Raw genomic sequence first — 19,502 nt, 5'->3', positions numbered from 1 at the left:
CTTTTACTACTATGTTCTTCAGTGAAATGCAGAAATATTTGTAGTTCCCAGTACATTACATTGTCGCTCACCTTTATGTATGAGATTTCTTCTGTCTAGCACGCCTTAGCTTCTTGTTGCTTTTAGCTTTGTATCTGTTGTGCGTTGGCCTTAGTGCTGCCTTCCACCCCAAACACAATTAAGGTATTCCTGTAGCACTCTGCACTTACACCTGTAAAGAACAAGTCGCACAGGATATACAGAAAATGCCTATCAGCTTGTCTAAAGATTTTTTTTAATGTTTTAGAACTTCTGTTACAGAACACATAATGCCTGGTGGATACACAGCAAGAGCTTATTGACTACATTAAGCTTAGATGATACTAAGATCTAAATAGTTGTTGGTAGGTTCTGACTCAGTGACCCTATGTACAACAGGATGAAGCACCTGCCAGTTCTGGGCCATCTTCAAGATTGTTCTTATGTTTGAGCGCAGTGTTGCAGCCAGTGTCAGTTCATCTCATTGAGGCTTTCCTTCTGTTTTGCTGCCCATCTAACGTGTATTAGTTGCCGTTGGTGTTGAGAAAAGGTTTGTGAAGAAGTTACTGGTTTTGCAAAATTTTGTCATGCCATCTCCAGCTTCATTTCTATCACCATATCGCCAAGACCATGTTTTCCAACTACTGTTCCATCCTTTTTGTTTGTTTTTGTTTACAACTTTTCCATTCCAATCGCCAATTATTATCAGTGCATCTTGATTGCATGTTGGCTCTATTTCCGATTGAAGACATAGGTTTAATTCTTCAATTTCTTCATCAGTAGCTTTCATTTTTTGGTGCGTAAATTTTTTAATCATAGTTGTATTGACTGGATTTCCTTGAATGTGGATAGATATAGTCATCACAGACAGCATTACACTTCAAGATAGATCATGAAGTGGCCTTTTTGGTGATGTATGCAATGCCATTCCTCCTGATAGTGTCGTTCTCAGCACAGTAAACCGTATGATTTTCTGATTCATAATGACCAGTGCTAGTCCATTTCACCTCACCTATGCTCAGGATTGATCTTTATGTATTTCGTTTCATTTTTGATGATTTGCAATTTTCCTTGATTGCTGCTTCATATGTTCCAAGTTTTGATTCTTAGTCAATTTTTGCAGCTACTTCTTACCTTGAGTTGTGCCCATCAGCAAATGAGTGCTGTGAAGGCCTTTCCTCTCACAGGCTCACTTCCTTCATTCATTCATGGGGGTATGGGCAGCTCTTATGTTTTGAGAGCCATCTGCCCTGGGGGCCTCGTCTTCTAGCACTGTCTCTGACAGTGCCGTTTGCATTCATTAGGTCCTCGATATCTAACTATGGAAAATCTAAAAATGATAGAACTGCACATTAAATTTACACTTGAATATAATTCTGCATATTAGCAAAATTATGGTGATCAAGGGGTGGATAGGGTATAATGAAATAAGCATTCAGAATGTTGAAGAGTAAATGTAGAGGTACCACCTCTTTTTATATTATAGTTTAGCAATAGCTATTGTAAAATAGTAAGTGTTCCTAATATTTGGCTCATGTTTCATTTCTAGACACATAATGAAACATTTGTGTACTGAGATGTCTAGAGATAATGTTGTTTTCAAAGTTAAAAATTTAGATACGACCTCAATATTCATCAGTAAATTATGCTACCTATTCATGTAAAATAAATGATAATATACATCCATATGAAGAAGTACTATGCAGATTTTTAAAATTCAGGTAGAATTATATATACAGTTGTGGAAAAATGGTTAAGATGTATTATATTCTTGTTTTTTTAGATTTAATAAGATACTTTACTGATTTGTTACTGAATTTATAAGAGAAACTGATCTTTTTCGTTTTATTTATTTTGTTGTTGATAATAAATACCCCAGTATGAAACAATTCCAGTTTCTATAAGCACCATTTGATGACATTTGAGGTAATGTTAAGAAGCACGTTATCCATACACCTTTCCTCTAGTTCTTTAATGCTCTCCCACTATCATGATCCCAATTCTACCTTACAAATTTGGGTACAGAGAGGAACTGGAAACATAGGGAATCCAGGACAGATGAACCCCTCAGGACCAGTGGTGAGAGTGGCAATACCGGGAGGGTGGAGGGAAGGTGGGCTAGAAAGGGGGAACCGATCACAGGATCTACATATAACCCCTCCCTGGGGGATGGGCAACTGAAAAATGGGTGAAGGGAGAAGTCAGTGTAAGACATGACAAAATAATAGTAATATATGAATTATCAAGGGTTCATGAGCGATGGGGAAAGGAGGGAAATAATGAGCTGATATGGGCGCAAGTAGAAAGAAAATGTTTTGAGAATGATGATGGCAACCAATGTACAAATGTGCTTGACACAATGGATGCATGTGTGGCTTGTGATAACAGTTGTACGAGCCCCCAATAAAATAATTTTTTTAAAACACGTTACCAAATACTGTACATGCAGTATGACCACATTATTGTAAATAAGTATATAAAATTATAGTTTATGCTAGTGTGTGCTTAAAAGAAAACATGTAGAGAATCCGTCCAAATGTCAAGTATTAGTCATTTCTAAGAGGTAAGGATTAAGAGAAGTTTTTATATTTTGTTAAAGACTTTCTATAATGTTTGATTTTTTTGAATAACAATAGTATGTAACTATAGTTATCAGAAAACAGACTGAAAAAAAAACAACAAAAAGGAACATAGAGTATGCTGCTAGGTTACCATCAATTAAAATCTGAGCTTGTTTACGTAATATCTTTCATATTTCTTTTTTTAAAAACAGAATGCCCAGTGTTTACATGGCGACATTGCACAGTCACAAAGAGAAATTACACTAAAAGGCTTCAGAGAGGGGAGTTTCAAAGTGTTGGTGGCTACCAATGTTGCTGCCCGGGGCTTGGATATTCCTGAGGTTGACCTGGTGATCCAAAGTTCTCCTCCACAGGTAGGAAGTGGACTTAATTTGGGGAAAATAAGAGCAGTTATATAAGCTGCCTTTTTGTTCACAGGATGTTCCTTGGGATATAAAATATATATCATCTGTTGTTGCTCTTAGCCATTTTTTTGTTAATGCATTGTTGTATTGATCAGAATCTGACACCTCTAAATTTTTGACTTTATTATTTGAAGTTGATACAGGGAGCAACAAAATTACATAAGGGAATTATAAAAATTACCAATAAAAAAGTCCCATTGGCCTATCAGGTAAGCACTCAGTTGTTAACCAAAAGGTTGGTAGTTTGAACCTTCCCAGTAGCTCCATCGGTGAAAGACCTACCGATATGCCTCTGTAAAGATTGCAGTCAGGACTGAAAGCCCACCCTTATGAGAGGTGCTGTTCTCTTGTTATAGGAAGTCGCTATTTCTTCGGGGGCCCATAATAATGAGAGCCAGATGAAGAACATGGAGGTGAAGTGAATGGAAAGGTTTCAAATGGAAACCCCCTCCCTCCATGTTCAAATGTATACAATTCTTTAGAATATTGTAATGAGCAGCAGGATTAACAATTTTTAAATTTTTTATTAGTAGTAATCTTGTTACTGGTATTTGGATGCCGTGATGATTAACATTAAAAAGATGCTACCTTTTTTTTTTTTTTTTTGGAAAAAAAGGATGTTGAGTCCTATATCCATCGCTCTGGACGTACAGGTAGAGCCGGCCGGACAGGGATTTGCATATGTTTTTATCAACCAAGAGAACGAGGTCAACTCAGATATGTGGAACAAAAAGCAGTAAGTCAAGTTCACTTATTTCAGACTTATCTAAATGGTACCATGGGGAAAAAAATAAATGGTGCCTTGGAAGAGAACTCTTTTTTTATATTTTGTTCTCACAGGTGGATCTTCATAACTTCTCAGTTTAAGCTACTTTTGGATGTGAAACATGAGGAGAGCTAAATTTAGAATAGCTGCAAGACATTGTTTTAATGCAACCTTTATTATGAAGACAGAGAGCTGACTTACTTGTTTTCCTCTTGAATTTTTCCCTTAATACCAAAAGCAGTTCATTGTGATTTCATACCTTAGTCCAGCATTATAAATAGGTTACTGAGAAGTTTGTCTTAGTGTAATAGTTAAGATTATATTGAGTATAAAAGTAAGATTATTGAGTAAGATTATATTGAGTATAAAAGGCATTTTCTATAAGAAATTACACCTTTCTCTGCTCTGTATTTATTATTTGGTTATTTCACATTTTCTCTAGTACGTGTGTTTTTGTTTGCTGCCTCATATGATTTGTAATTTGAGTTGGTGTTTTGGGGGAAATCATTGATACAAAAGCATCTTTTATTTATTCTTTTTGTTGATTTGTTAAGGAATCAACTTTGTTTTGCAGGTGAAATTCTATGATTACAATAAACTAAAAGGGGCAATGAGAAAAAAATCTTCGCCTTCTGGAATTTATAATTAATTCATTAGAAAAAGTGAATCTCTTGCCTAGGGGCTAGAAATCTTTATGCCCAAGAAATGGAAATTCAACAAACTATCTTAATTTAGGAATTAATTGTAATGATTTCCATTTTTCTTTAATGTGATTCTTTCATTTTCAGGGGATTACTTTTAAACGTGTAGGTGTCCCTTCTACAATGGATTTAGTTAAATCTAAAAGCATGGATGCCATCAGGTATGCTCTGACCTTGCTGAGTCATTTATTTTTTTGTATTAGGCTGCTGTTCATGTCTAGCCTATCTTACTTCAAATGTCTGAACATTGTAATCACTGTCTGACCAGCAGATACTTAGTCATATTAAAATGAGAACATGTTACGCTTTTCCTAGTCATTCTCTTATCATTCATTTCCACCTGTGTCTTGATCAAGAACATCACTGTTTTTAAACCGTAGGTCTCTGGCGTCTGTTTCTTATGCTGCTGTTGATTTTTTCCGACCATCAGCTCAGAGACTGATAGAAGAAAAGGGGGCAGTGGATGCTTTGGCTGCAGCATTAGCCCATATCTCGGGCGCTTCGTGTTTTGAACCACGATCTTTAATCACCTCTGATAAGGTAGAAAATTATGAAAAAATTATATTTAGTTGGGGAAAAAAGACGAAAACAGAATCATAGCAGATATTACATAGTTCATAACTATTACACTTAACCCTTCAATATACTGTATTGAATATGTAGAGTAAAACCATTTTGCTTGGATAGAACTTGCTCTCTTTTCTTCCATCGCTGTTCTCTTCTTTTGACTTCCAATTCTTTCAAATATTCAAGCCTACAGAAAGAGTGAAAGAGGAGTACAAAAAACATGCCATCTACCTGCATTCAACAACTGCCACAGTTGCTTTTTACGTTTGTATATGCCTTTTTTTCCTGAACTGTTTGAAAATATGACATTCATCCTTAAGTATTTCAGCATGCATTCTCCAATAAGGATATTCTGCATAATCATAATACTATAATCTTACTTATTAAAAACAATTCCCTATCATTATTTAATAACTAATTGATATTTAAATGTCCCTAATTATCCTAATCATGTCTGTCTATCCACCTGAAGAGATAGTCATGAAAGTCTTACTTTGTAGTACTATGTTCACAGAAATTTGTTCTACCATAATTTAGTAAAAAAAAACACCATAATTTAGTCTTTGTTTTTTTAATTGCTCTGTCACCCTGCAAAAGAAAGAAGTCGTTTCTGGACAGTCGTAATACAGGTGGTGCAGCAGTTAAATCCTTTGTTGTTCAAGGCTACCCAGCAGCTCTGTAGGGGGAAAAAAATTCAAATTACTATCTAGTCAACGCCAACTCATGATGAAGCCTTGTCTTTTTCCTGCGAAACTGCTTGTGATTTTGAATTGCTGCACCATGTGGATTGCAGCCCAGCACATGACCATTATATCACCAGGGCTCCTCCTCTACAGAAGACCTGGTAATCAGCTTTAATAAAAATTATAGCAAAAAAAAACCCAAAAAAAACCTTGGGGGCAATTCTATTCTGACACATGAGCTCACTATGAGTTAAATATTAACAACTACCTAACAACACCATGCAAAGCAAGAATTGCCTGTGTGTGAGGCGTGTGTATATTCAAACTTGGTCTCACCTGGCCTACCTGATCAATATCAGACATCAAAACAGCCAACACCAGAGCCACTGATTATAAGTACTTCGAAAGTTTATTAGGCGTGAGTGAGATCCCTGGATGAAAGGAACCATTAAGAGAGCTCTCTGAGTCTGGATGGAGAGTCAGCATGTGCATCCTGGGATATCTAAGTAGAACAGTAACCTGAGGGTGGGATTTTTGAATAATGATGGAGAAGCTAAGTGGGCATAGAGTTAGAACAAAAGCATCAGCAAAGGTTAACTTGATTATAACTTGTCAGCTCACAAGTGGGGCATCTGATTTTTTCTGCCTTAGTGGATTTTAATGGTTTAATCAAATATTACTTTGTTGAGAGTGGCTACTTTTATCTAACTATATATCTTTTTTATTTATCCTAAAATCAGGATCCAGTTAACTAAAAAACTGGATGCTATCAAGTCAATTCCGATGAATAATAATCCTATAAGACAGAGTAGAACTGGCCCTGTGGGTTTCTGAGACTGTGAACTTTTACAGGAGTAGAAAGCCTCATCTTTTGTGGTTTCGAACTACTGACCTGTCTGTGGTTGGCAGCCCAGCAGGTAATCCACGTGCTATAGGGGTTCCTCAGGATCCATTAAGGTTCATATATTGCATTTGATTGTTAGGTTTGTCTTGTTTTGCTTTTTTAGTTGTTTTTAAAATAGTACTGCTTTCCCACCTTTGTTTTTTATCACATTGAGTTTTTGAAGAGTTTTGACCAGTTGTTCTCTGATAGATTGTCTCTTATTTTGGATTTATCTAATTTTCTTTTCTTCATGCATTTAATTTTTGACTATCCAAAGTCTTTCCTTTAAACTGGAATGTTGAAGCTTAATTTCACATTCAGATTTATATTTTTGGCCATAGTACTTTATAGGAGATAATGGTATACTTTGTACTGCCATAGTACATCATATCAAGAGACCTGCAATGGGAGATTTTTCCAGTGCTACAATTGCTTAGTTTGGCCACATGTTAAAGTTGGAAAGCACCACATATTCATGTTAGAGAGGATATTTCTCTCTTGGTTAATAGAAAGTAATCTGTTGCTTGATGCTGTAGCACTGAGCAAATATCATATCCTTAATAACCCAGCAAATGCTTCCTAAAAAAACTATTTCTTTTCCTATGGAAATATTAAGATAGGTTCTTAGAGATAGGAGGTACCTAACAAATAATTTAGTCCTAATCCTTATCCAATTTTCAAAACTTCCTCTTTGGCAGATGGTTGTTCAAGTTCTGTCTAAATATATTAGAAACAGGTGCTGGCTGTGTGAGATCATTTAAGAGTTAAACCAAAATCCACAGTACCTTCCCATTGCTACCTCTCAGAACTCATCTCTCATCACTGGCCCCTTGCTAGTTTCAGCCATCTTAGCCTATTTGTTACTCAAACGCACTCCTGTTTGAGGCCTCCCTGCCTTCTCTGCCTCACATGCGCTTCCATCTTGCTCAGATACATGGAGAGGTCTTTCAAGATCACCCTATCTAAATAGCTTACCCTTCCCATTCTCTCTATTCTCTTGCCCTACCTTTTTCTTTTTTTCAGTCAAGGTATTCTTATCTGACATACAATTGGGCCTATTTGTCGATGGTCTCTATGCTTTCCATCCCCACTCCCCTCCTGTGTGTCCTCTGTGAGGGAAAGGGCTCTTTGCTACTGACTCTCCAGCACCTAGTATAGTCGCTGGCACATAGATAGGGGACACTCAACAAATATTTGTTAAATGAAGGCCTCTCCATATCTTCTTCATGTCCAGTAAGGTTTTCTAGAACAAATAATTTTACTTGGGAGAAAGTCTGGCGGTGTACTGATTACACATTGGGCTGCCAACAGTAAGGTCAGCGGTTGAAACCTCCCGCTGTTCCATGAAAGACAGACCAAGGCTTTCTACTCCCAAGAAGACTTACAGTCTCGGAAGCCCACAGGGACAGTTCTACCCTATCCAACAAGGTCTTTTGGGGTTGACACGGACTCAATAACAGTGAGCTTGAGTTTTGAATTTTTACTTATGGTTGTAGTCCTTCAAATGTTTGAAGGTTTTTGTTTTCTTGTAGGTTTTTCTACTCCAAGCTACCTTTGGCTCCTTCAACATTTTCTTTAATAAAGTGATAGCTAATTCTTCACTATTCTTATCTTGCTCTGATGCTCCAGTTTGTGGAGCCCTATGGCTAGAATTACATATACATGCACTCCTGTAGTAAAGCATACAAGGGGATTTCTAATGATCTGTAAATGTTGCTGTGTGCTGTTGAGTCAGTTCTGACTTATGGCAACCTCATTGTCCCGTAGGGTTTTCTTGGCTGTAACCTTTAAAGGAGAAGATTCTCCAGTCTTTCTCCTGTGGAGCTGCTAGGCAAATTCAGCTATCAACCTTTTGATTAGCAGTCAAGCACCAAACAGTTACACCACGAGGGCTCCTTTAAGAAATACTAATCTTCTGTGAATAGTTTTTTAATTTAAATATATTTTGTATAATATCCAATAAAAGGTTGGAATGTGTGTGTGTGTTCACAATGTTGTGTAACCATCAGCTCTGTAGTTTCCAAACTTGTCATCACCCTGTAAAAACATCACTACTGTACCACCATCCCCTCTACCTCCTTTCCTGGCTAGTGGCAGCAGGCTCTCCAGCCCAAGGTCCTACAGTTGTTTGTGCACAGGAAGTTATTCAGACACCTACATCAGGCTTCTCTGTCTTGATTTTCCCTCTTTATTAAACATACAACTGGAGTCTGTAACCCACTGAACAGGTTTGCACAAAGGCAGGGGCTGTAGTTTTACCTGATTGCTGTGAGATACATATAAAGCTGTCCTTCCACATCCTGAGTTCTGCTGTAAGCATTCAAAACTGCCCAGAGGAACAGTGAGGCTAGGAAAGACATTCCCTCCATAAAAAATGTTTGCAAACCCATGCAGGATACATGGTACAGGAAAAAATCACTGCCATCCAGTCAGTGCTGACCCATAGCAATACCTGTGGGTTTCCAAGACTTAACTGTTCATGGGAGTAGAAAGCCCAGTCTTCCTCCCTCAGAGTTGCTGATGGTCTCGAATTGTGGACCATGAGGATTGTAGTCCACTTCATAACTACTACATCACCAGCACTCCTTGCTGCCTGGGTTTGGCTGACTAGAAACAGATTTCAACCAAAATGAGACTCACCATTAGTGGGAACAAGGGACTAGAGCATTTCCTTGGTACTCTTAGGTGATTATTTCCCACGACTTCTCTCTTCCCAGCTTGTAGTCTCTGTCCCCTATTTTGGATATCTCGTATGAAAGGAATCGTACAGTTTGACCTATTTTGTCTGACTACTTGGCACAGTGTTTTCAAAGTTCATCTAAGTTGTGTAAATTAGTGCTTACTCCTTTTTATAGCTAAATACTCCATTTTATATGCGTACCACAGTTTGGCCAGTGTGGGCTGTTTCCACTTTTTAGTTACTGTGAGTAATGCTGCTATAAACCAGGATGTAAATTTGTTTCAAACCTATTTCATTCTCTTGGGATAGACTTGCGAGATCATATGGTAGTTCTTCTTTTTTCGTTTTTAACTTTTTAAGGAACTGCCCTACTCTTCCACAGCATTTGCAGTATTTTACATTCTCACCATCAACCATACAATAGTTTTATTTTACCATAGCCTCAAAAACATTTTTTTACTGTTATAAAACCACCTTAGAATATATGAAATGGTAGTTCATTGTGGCTTGGGCCTGCATTTTATTTATTTATTTGGAATGATTGTATTGGGGGCTCTTGGAGAGATCATAACATTCCATAGTTCAGTCACATCAGGCAGCGTTGTACATTTGCTACCACAATCAGTTTCCAAACATTTTGCATTTTCTTAAAAACCTATGAGGTTGCACATCTTTTTCTTATACTGGTTGGCCATTTCTATACCTTTTTTAAATAATTAGGTCCTTAGACCATTTTAAAAATAGGGTTTTTAGCGAGGAGGAATGGGGAGGGAAGGGGGAAAATGAGGAGCTGATACTAAGGGCTCAAGCAGGAAGCAAATGGTTATGGCAACAAGTGTGCTTGACACAGTGGATGGATGCATGGATTGTGAGAAGAGCTGTACATGCCCCCAACAACATGATTTCTAAAAATAGGGTTTTTAAAGGTCTTTATATATTGTAGTTATCAACTCTTTATAAGTTAGATGATTTTAAAAAATTATTCTCTGGTTCCTGTTGTTATATTTTTTCCTGTTTTTATAATTTATAAAGTCCAGTTTATCTAATTTTCTTTGTTTGCTTGTGTTTTGGGTTGTACATTGGCAACTCCAAGGTCATAAGACTTACTACTACCATTTTTTAATGGTTTTTTTATTTTAGCTCGTATATTTTGGACTTGGATCCAGTTTGAGTTAACTTTTAAATATGGGATGAGGTGAGGTGTAAGGGTTTTAATTCATTCTTTGCATGTAGTTATCAATATCATTTCAAACAAGTAGTATATTTTGGAACCCATGCTATACTTTTGGCTCATACAAAGCACATAGTTTAGTCATGTAGTTAGAACATAAATGTCTTGCTGATAATTAATTTTTTTCTATGTACTATATGACTTTTATTTCTTAAGGGGTTTGTGACCATGACATTGGAAAGCCCAGAAGAAATACAAGATGTTAACTGTGCCTGGAAGGAAATTAATAGAAAGCTGACTAGTAACGCTGTGTCCCAAATTACCAGAATGTGCCTCCTGAAAGGAAATATGGTAAAAAGATATTTATTCAATCACCTAAATATCTGTAAAGAGTAGCAGAATTTTGACCCATAATGGGATGGAATAAAGCTGCTTCTCCGTGTGCTTAATTGTTTCTATTGTAAATTTTGGCAGTTAAATAATTAACCCTGGCTTCCAGAAAGCTGTGAATCCTTGTGCTTAGTTTGACTGTGTAATACAAAGTTAGCTACATTTCTGTCTCTGTGTTCATATTACGTATGTATCTCTGTGCTTTTTCTTATAATCACAGTGAGGATAATGATGTAAGTTAAGTATTTTAAAATCATGAAATGGCAGGGTTTAAATTATAATCTTAGTGGCTATGAATTTTTCTAATCGTTTAAAAAAGAAATTATTCATCTAACTTACCTCTGTTTTTTCATAAGTTTATTCTAGTTTAGGATTTATCGACTAGATTATTTATTGGAGATAATCATGTGTCTTAAAATTTTCCAATACCTACCTTCAAAAACATGGGGCAAATGTGAGATAAATACACCAGAAAAAACTAAGAGAGAGAAGGGTAAAATAAGGATAACAGTATTCTCGGGTCAAACTAGTTGTTATCATGGAGAATTAAGTTACCTTTCAATGAAGAAACTTCTTAAATTACATCTCTCTCATTCTCTGATAGGCACTACAGTTCCTCAGGGCAAAAACTCTCTGGCACTCAATTTTTGACAGAATTTATTAGTTCGATCATTTTATAAGAAACAATCTATATATAAAAGAAAAAATATAATAGTAGTCACAAAAACCTTTCTAGATGGTACTTTTTAGTACACTTTTTATTTTTTAATTCTTCTTAAATGCATGTCTTAAGCTACTCTTTTTATTCAGTCACCCATTTTCTGTCATGTATATTTTATGCATATATTACTTGTTCTTTCAACATTCACTGGAAAGAACAAAAATGTATTTTACTTGAAGGAACAAATTTTTTTAAAAAAAAAGAATCAAGAATGTCTTTATTTGTAGATTATAGAAAATTCAGAAGTTCTACATGATGAAACATTCTGAGGTGCTGAAAACATTCCAGGAAAAATGTCTTAATAAATGGTGATTAAATGTAGATTTTTTTTTGTTGTTCAATAATAAAAGTTTTAGTGTATTAGGCACTAGTCAATGAACTCCTCTGCATCTAAATAAAAATGCTTTCATTTTGTTTTTAGGGTGTTTGCTTTGATGTTCCAACAACTGAGTCAGAAAGATTACAGGTAATTTAAAATTTTTTCATCTGTAAATATTTTGGTAGGTTAATAGAAGAGATAAATAATCTTTATAAAACAATCACAATACCATTATCATACCTAAGTCAATTAATAACTTAATAGCAAATATTCAGTCTTAATCGTTTTTAAAAATTATAAAAAATTTCAAACATAGGGTAAGTCACAAAGGATTGCTACAAAATAATAGGAACCTTTATTAAGCATAAATATCAAAATGCTTTTGCTTCTCACCACATCATCCACCTGGATTTGCACACTTCTGAAGGCAGTGGTTCCCTCTCTCTACCCCTCCTTCAAGACTTCTCCATTCCTGTCTACACTAAAACAAAGTGCTGTATGTGAGGCCTTGAGAGATGCACTTAGCTTCTATTTAAATGCTGAGTTTGGGGAACAAAAAGAAATTTGAGAACTCTGGAGGGGGACGGGATGGGGTTATGAGGTGGATGCTGTAGGTTTCCAATGAAATTCTCCAAAGACAGCTTTGGCTTCCTTTGAAGATTGAATAGCTGCATTGTCATGATGGGGGAAAAAATTTCCTTTAAATTATTTTTTTTTACACTTAGCTGAAAAACCTTCATAGGTTGTAATTTGTTTTCTGATAAATCTATTTCTCTCCTTTTAAATTGTCTTTGGGTTTTGCCTGCTGGAGATTACTACAGTGAAATATTTGCCCGTTGTGTCCTTGTATTGCTTAACATGTTCCTTTATTTTTCTGAAATTAACTAGTTAGATAAACTTGTATATTTTGATCAAGAAACACATTAAATATAACTTTAAAATCATATTAGCATTCATTGATACTATTGCTAGATCTATTAGTTAGATAGTTCAACAATATTCAAAATGGTAATGTTCTAATTTTATTCACCCCTTCATGTATTAGTTGAATACTTACATAAAGCCTAAGTACCCCCCATTAACTGGTTATCCTGAGATCATTTTATTGAAAAGCTAGAATAAGTGCTTGATATTTTCTACATATGTGCTAGTTTAGAAAGTGTAAATTGATTGACACTGACACAACTTTCAAAAGTGACCAATAGGATTTTTTTGAAGGGTTTTTATGAAACAAAAGATTTAAGCATTTGATGTGTTCAACTTGATCAATGTGACTAGCCCCCAGCTTCTGGGTGTTTGTTTATATTATATATGATTTATATATTAGCAAGATTGGACCAGTTCATGCATCTGTGAGACAGCACGCATCTCCCACTCTGTACTACATCTAACCACAATAAGGTGCTCCCACTCTTTAGGCAACATGTTGTGGTTAGATGCTATCCTTATGAATATTCAGCTTTGAACAGTAGTAATTCTGGTTCCTGAGTCCTCATGACATGACTCTAGTAACGTTTCATAGCTTTTTGATATGAGGAGGTTTTTGTATCTATCTTGTACATTCTTGCTGTAGAACTGGAATCAGCCATGTTTCTAGAAGCCCTGATTCCTTTTAGTAAGACCACAGCCTGGATACTAGAGGTGTTCCCTGCTAATAGATTGCTCCTTAAAAAAATGACGCCCCCTCTTTTTAAAAGATAAAATGTATCATGAGTTATACTGATGAATTCAGCTCATATCTAGCCTTGTATCTCCTACCGTGCAAAAAACCTGGTTCTTAATTACATCAACATAATTACTCAGAATAACAACACTTTTCTCAACAGCATCCTATTTTTATCCTTAGAAGTATTGTACTAGGGTGTTATAGAATGGCTTGTTGTTAGGTGCCATCGAGTCAGTTCCGTCCCATAGTGATCATATGTGCAACAGAACAAACCACTACGCGGTCCTGCGCCATCCTCACAATTGTGTGTATGCTTGAGCCCATGGATGCAGCTCCTGTGTCAACCCATCTCATTGAAGGCCTTCCTTCCTCTTTGATTCTTCCCCTCCACTTTACCACGCATGATCTCCTTCTTTAGGGACCGGCCTTTCCTGAGAACATGTCCAAAGTATGTTGTTGGTTTTTAAAAAAAATCATTTTATTGGGGATTCTTACAGCAAGTCACAATCCATCCATCCATTGTGTCAAGCATATTTATTCATATGTTGCCATCATCATTTTCAAAACAGTTCCCCCCACTCCCTCACGAACCCATGTTAATTTATAATTGTTTTTTCATTTCTTACACCGACCTCTGTCTCCCTTATCTGCTTTTCCCCGTCTCGCCCCTCCCCCCCATGTCCAAAGTATCTTAGACAAAGTTTTGCCATCCTTGCCTCTAAGGACCTCTCTGGGTGTACTTGTTTTTTTCCAAGACAAATTTGTTTGCCTTTTTAGCTGTGTATGGTACTTTGAACATTCTTCACCAGCACCGCCATTCAAAGGCCTCGATTCTTCTTTGGTCTTCCTTTTTCAGTGTCCCAACTTTCATGTGCTTATGAGGAAATTGAAAATACCATGGTTTGCATGATAAAATTGATTTATGGATTATTATAATATCTGTAAGAGCCAAATAAAAAGATCAATAAAAGAAAATACCATGACCTGAGTCAGGCACACCTTAGCCTCAAAGTAACATCCTTACTTTTCAATACTCTAAAAAGATCTTGTGAAGCATATTTAACCACACAGCCCATCTTACCACGTCTCTTGACTGCTGCTTCCATGAGCATTGATTACGGATCCAAACAAGACAAAATCCTTGACAACTTCAATGTTTGCTCCAGTTAGCATGTTACCTATTTGTTGTTTAGTTGTGAGGATTTTGGTCTTCTTACCTTGAGTTGTAATCCACACTGAAATTTGAATCGTTGATATTCATCAGTAGGTGCTTCAAATCATCACTTTTCAGCAAGCAAGGTTATGTCAGCTGCTTATCACAGGTTGTATTAAGCTTTCTGATCCTGTTGCCATATTCTTCTTCATATAATCCAGCTTCACTGGTGATTTGCTCAACATACAGATTGATTAAGTATGATGAGAGGATATAACCATGACACCAACCTTTTCTGATTTTTAAAGCATGCAGTATTTCCTTGTTCTGTTCACACAACTGCCTCTTAATCCATGTACAGGTTCCAAATGAGCACAGTAAGTGTTCTGGAATTCCAGTCCTCTCAGAGCTACCCATAGTTTGTTATGCTCCACACAGTTGAATGCCTTGGCATAGTCAATAAAACATCTTTCTAGTATTCCCTGCTATGAGAATGTTCACCTAATATCAGCTCCCTGTCGATGTATTGCTATAACCAATGTTGGATTATCTTACTTGCCTATGATATCAGTGTATTCTATAATTTGAGCATTTTATTGGGTCACCATTTTTTGGAATGTGTACAAATATAGATCTCTCCCAGTCAGTGAACCAAGTAGCTGTCTTCCAAATTCATCAACTTGTGGAAACATTTCAATGGCTATTCCATCAATTCTTCGAGCCTTATTTGTGGCTGATGACTTCAGTGCAGATAGAACTTCTTCCTTCAGCACCATTGGTTCTTGCTCATAGGCAACCTCCTGAAATGGTGGAATGTCAATTCTTTGTGGTCCTGTGACTCTGTATTCTTTCCATCTTCTTTTGATGCTTCCATCACCATTCTATAATTTGCCTAAAGAATTTTTCAATATTGCAACTCAAGGCTTGAATTTTTTCTTTTGTTCTGTCCATTTAAGGTAGGCTGAGAATGATCTCCCTTTTAGATTTTCTAACTCTAGGTCTTTGCACATTTCAGTATAATATTTTACTTTGTTTTCTGAATTGCCCTTTGAAATGTTCAGCTGTTTGACATTTCTGTTCAGCTCTTTGATATCATTATTTCTTCAATAAATGTTAGCTACTCTACAATTAAGAGCAAGTTTCAGAGTTTCTTCTATCATCCACACTGATTTTTTCTTCCTTTCCTGTCTTTTAAATGACCTTTTGCTTTATGAGTGATATTCTTGATGTCCTTCCATAGCTCATCAGGTCTTCTGTCATTAGTGTTCAGTGCAGTACATCAGTTCTTGAGATGTTCTCAAAATTCACAGGGTCGTATTTTGGCTCTCGTGGGCTTGTTTTACTTTTCTTCAAATTTCACTTTAAACTGAACTCATGTACGAGCAATTGAAAGTATGTTCCACAGTTGACTCCGACTTGGTTTTAGCTGCTGCTGTTCAGTGTCTCCGTTGTCTCTTCCCAGAGAGGCAGTTCTTTGATTTCTGTGTGAAGACCATGTGTACTGTCACCGTTTTTGTGTTGTTGAATAAAGGTATTTGCTATGCTTGATACAATTGATATATGGAATAAGAGCTGTAAGAGCCTCCAATAAAATGAATTATAAATAAATGTACAAATGTGGTATTGGTCTTTTAGAATTCTACCATGCGATCTTCAACTTCATTTCTATCACCACTACCATATTTTCCAACTACTCTTCCTTCCTCTTTGTTTCCAACTTTTGTATTCCAACCACCAATAATCATCAGTTTCAGCCCGAAAACATTAGTGGAATTCTTCAGTTTAGTCATCACTACCTTTGGTGGTCCGTGCATAAGTTTGCGTAATAGTTGTATTGATTGGATTTCCTTGAAACTGAATAGATACTATCCTATCACACAAAGCATTGGTACTTCAAGAGAGATCTTGAAATGTCCTTTTTGACAATGCATTGCCATTCCTCTTGATGTCATTCCTAGCATAGTAAACCATGTGATTTTTTTATTCAGTATGGCCAGTATCAATCCATTTCTGCTTCTGTTCTGTTTCATTTTCGATGACTTGCAGTTTTCTTTTGGGGGGCGGTCTAATATAATAAAGGCAGTCATTCATTTAGGGCCTATTTTCACACAGGAGCAAGAATAAAACCACAAGCTTCCATCTCACACTTTAAACAGCGACACTCCAATCTATACAGTTACCTGGACTAAATGTCTTAGCTCAAAACACAGGCCATAGCATCTAAGGTTTGAAGTGTGGGAAACATCACCCAGCTCCTTTCTTTCAGTCCACACTCTTGCTGGACGGCAAGACAGATTGCAGAAGATTTCTAACAGAGGCAGAAGCAGCTGCAATGAGGAAGGCAGCTACTGAAGGGAATCCAGGAGCAGATGGAGCCTGCAGAGCGTCAGTGTCCTTTTCTTGTGACGTCTTCTTCCTTCAGGGCAAACTTCCTCCTCAGGGACTCAGAGAGAGGACAGCAGGGTCTTCCTCTTTCAGTAAGCTCCTGCTCACATCTCGGCTCGACTTGTAGTTTTCATTCATGTCCTTTTTAAGTTTCAGCTTTTACTTCAAGATACCTATTGCATTTAGATTTTGTTCTATTTTAAAGTCACACTGGAAGCATCTCAAGTGCTTAATAGCCATCTATGAGTACTAAATTGGACAGAGCAGATAGAGGACATCTCTATTATTGCAGAGCGTTCTAATTTTTATTTTGAGCCACATCACTACACCATGTTCCCTTGTGCAACCCTAGCGCAGTGTCTTCACTCCATCTTTGAGGGACCATTGGTTTGTGTTTGATAGATCTTTTTTTAAAAATCATTTTATTAGGGGCTCATACAACTCTTATCATAATCCATACATACATCAATTGTGTAAATCACATTTGTACATTTCACTGCCCTCATCATTCTCAAAACTTTTGTTCTCCACTTAAGCCCCAGGCATCAGATCATCATTTTTGCCCCTCCCTCCTAGCTCCCCCCTCCCTCATGGGTCCTTGATAATTTATAAATTACTATTTTTGTCATATCTTACTCTGTCTGACATCTCCCTTCACCCACTCTTCTGTCCGTCTCCCAGGGAGGACGTTATATGTAGATCCTTGTAATTGGTTCCCCCTTTCTACTCCACCCTCCATCCATGATAGTTCTTATCTTTTGTTACTCAAAAATCATTTGTGTTTTATTTTCGTAAAAAAAACACACAATAAGCCAAGAAGGCTTATTTCAAGAGAGAAATGGTGTACCATGAAATTAATTGATGATAGTTTTTAGGTATACAGGAAAGCTAGGAATTAATGTAGTGATGCTATAATCCTTATAAAACCATTAAACCAGTGTTTGAAATATATTTTCTCCTAAAATCACTTAATCAGCTAATTTTGCACAAAAAGAAATTCCTAGTAAATACCAGTCATATTTTTGCTCTGGTAGATTTTCATTTTTTTTCCTTCTGAGAAAAATGAAGGCCACTTATGTTATCAAACATTTAAAATACATACAATTAAAAATAATAAAATAAAAATATACAGTTTAAATACCACACTAAATATAGTTTGTTAGCTGACATTGAATCGACTGTAGCCCATGGAGTTAAACTTATTCAACAGAACAAAATGATGCCTAGTGTGGAGACATCCTTATAACTACCAGCATCTTAGAGTCTCTTGTGGTAGTTATCTGTCAGGGGAACCCCTAACACATCATTACGGGTCCGGTAGGCACAATTGTACAGCGATAATAAGTAAAGATCATAGTAAAGTTATAGAGAGCATGAGAGATAGAAGTATTGAAATAAATGGAGTCAGACACAATTCATAGTAGCATGCTCACCTCAGCCCCGCTTGGTGGTTCACGTTGAGGGAGAGAGAGATCTTTAATGCTAGCCCAGACTTTAATCTTCTCTGGGGACATGTAAGCCCCCTAATTACAGGTGAGGACATTCTTCACATAAAAGGGTTGCACTACAGGTAATACAGTAATGAGAGGGGTGATCTAGGGAAATACACGCAATGGGAAGAGGAGAGATTGGGGGTATACATGTGACAAGATGGGCGGACCCTAGATTCATGATGGCAGCCTAACCTTGGCCATCCTTGGGTGAGTTTGACCTCTCTGGGGTCTCCTACAAGGAAACAGACAACTACTATCCTTATCAGAAGGGAGTGGGCCCTACTTGTTGTAGGATAAACAGTGGTGGCTCCTTGCTCTAGATGGCTGATAGCCCTTAGGGAGAATGACCCCTGATCTACTCCTGATGACCTCCAAGTGTATGGTCATTCGCAAGCAGTTAAGTTTGGCATGTATTTGGGGGAGACAGCTTGGGAAAACTTCTGTATCCTACAGTTATCATTCTAGTCCACCTCCCTGAGGGACTCAAGGCCCTCTCCTTCACCACAAATGATGTCCTAGCAATTGATCCCTCCCAAGGACATGTCCAGAGCAAGCAAGTTGGATAATGTTCTGTTACAATCCTTAAGGTTTTAATTGACTAATTGTCAGAGGGAGATCACCTGACCTGTATAACCACTCTTGTAATCTGGAAGCTTTGCTGAAACGTCTGCCAAGGGTGACCTTGCTGGTATTTAAAATACTGATGATGTAGCTTCCGATATCATAGGAACATGTAAGCCACCAGGAGGACACACTGACATACCCCACTAAAATACAAGTGATAGGAGAAGAAACATAGAGCTGCTAGGTAGATTTAGATTATGAGACGGACAGAGCATGGCTTCTTTTCCTTATCACTCAGCTTTCCACATCACTAAAAGTGAGCCTTTTACAGCCACATTTTTTAATCATCTTGTAGG

The 19,502-nt window shown here is 37.0% G+C and overlaps 1 protein-coding gene across 2 annotated transcripts in view; it reads left to right on the top strand.

Moving 5' to 3' along the window:
- Window positions 1-19,502, top strand: part of DDX50 (DExD-box helicase 50) — a 49,545-nt gene that overhangs the window by 28,448 nt on the left and 1,595 nt on the right. For both annotated transcript variants that reach the window (XM_075535118.1, XM_075535119.1), the window contains 6 exons: window positions 2,792-2,953; window positions 3,621-3,740; window positions 4,559-4,632; window positions 4,852-5,011; window positions 10,672-10,806; window positions 11,988-12,032. In XM_075535118.1, the coding sequence (XP_075391233.1) occupies window positions 2,792-2,953; window positions 3,621-3,740; window positions 4,559-4,632; window positions 4,852-5,011; window positions 10,672-10,806; window positions 11,988-12,032 (696 nt within the window). The remainder of the gene's footprint in view (window positions 1-2,791; window positions 2,954-3,620; window positions 3,741-4,558; window positions 4,633-4,851; window positions 5,012-10,671; window positions 10,807-11,987; window positions 12,033-19,502) is intronic.

Source organism: Tenrec ecaudatus, chromosome 16 (genome assembly GCF_050624435.1).
Source record: "Tenrec ecaudatus isolate mTenEca1 chromosome 16, mTenEca1.hap1, whole genome shotgun sequence".
Classification (NCBI taxonomy): domain Eukaryota; kingdom Metazoa; phylum Chordata; class Mammalia; order Afrosoricida; family Tenrecidae; genus Tenrec; species Tenrec ecaudatus.
The sequence above is the reverse complement of the archived record's forward strand: the minus strand, read 5'-3'. Positions and strand labels throughout refer to the sequence as shown.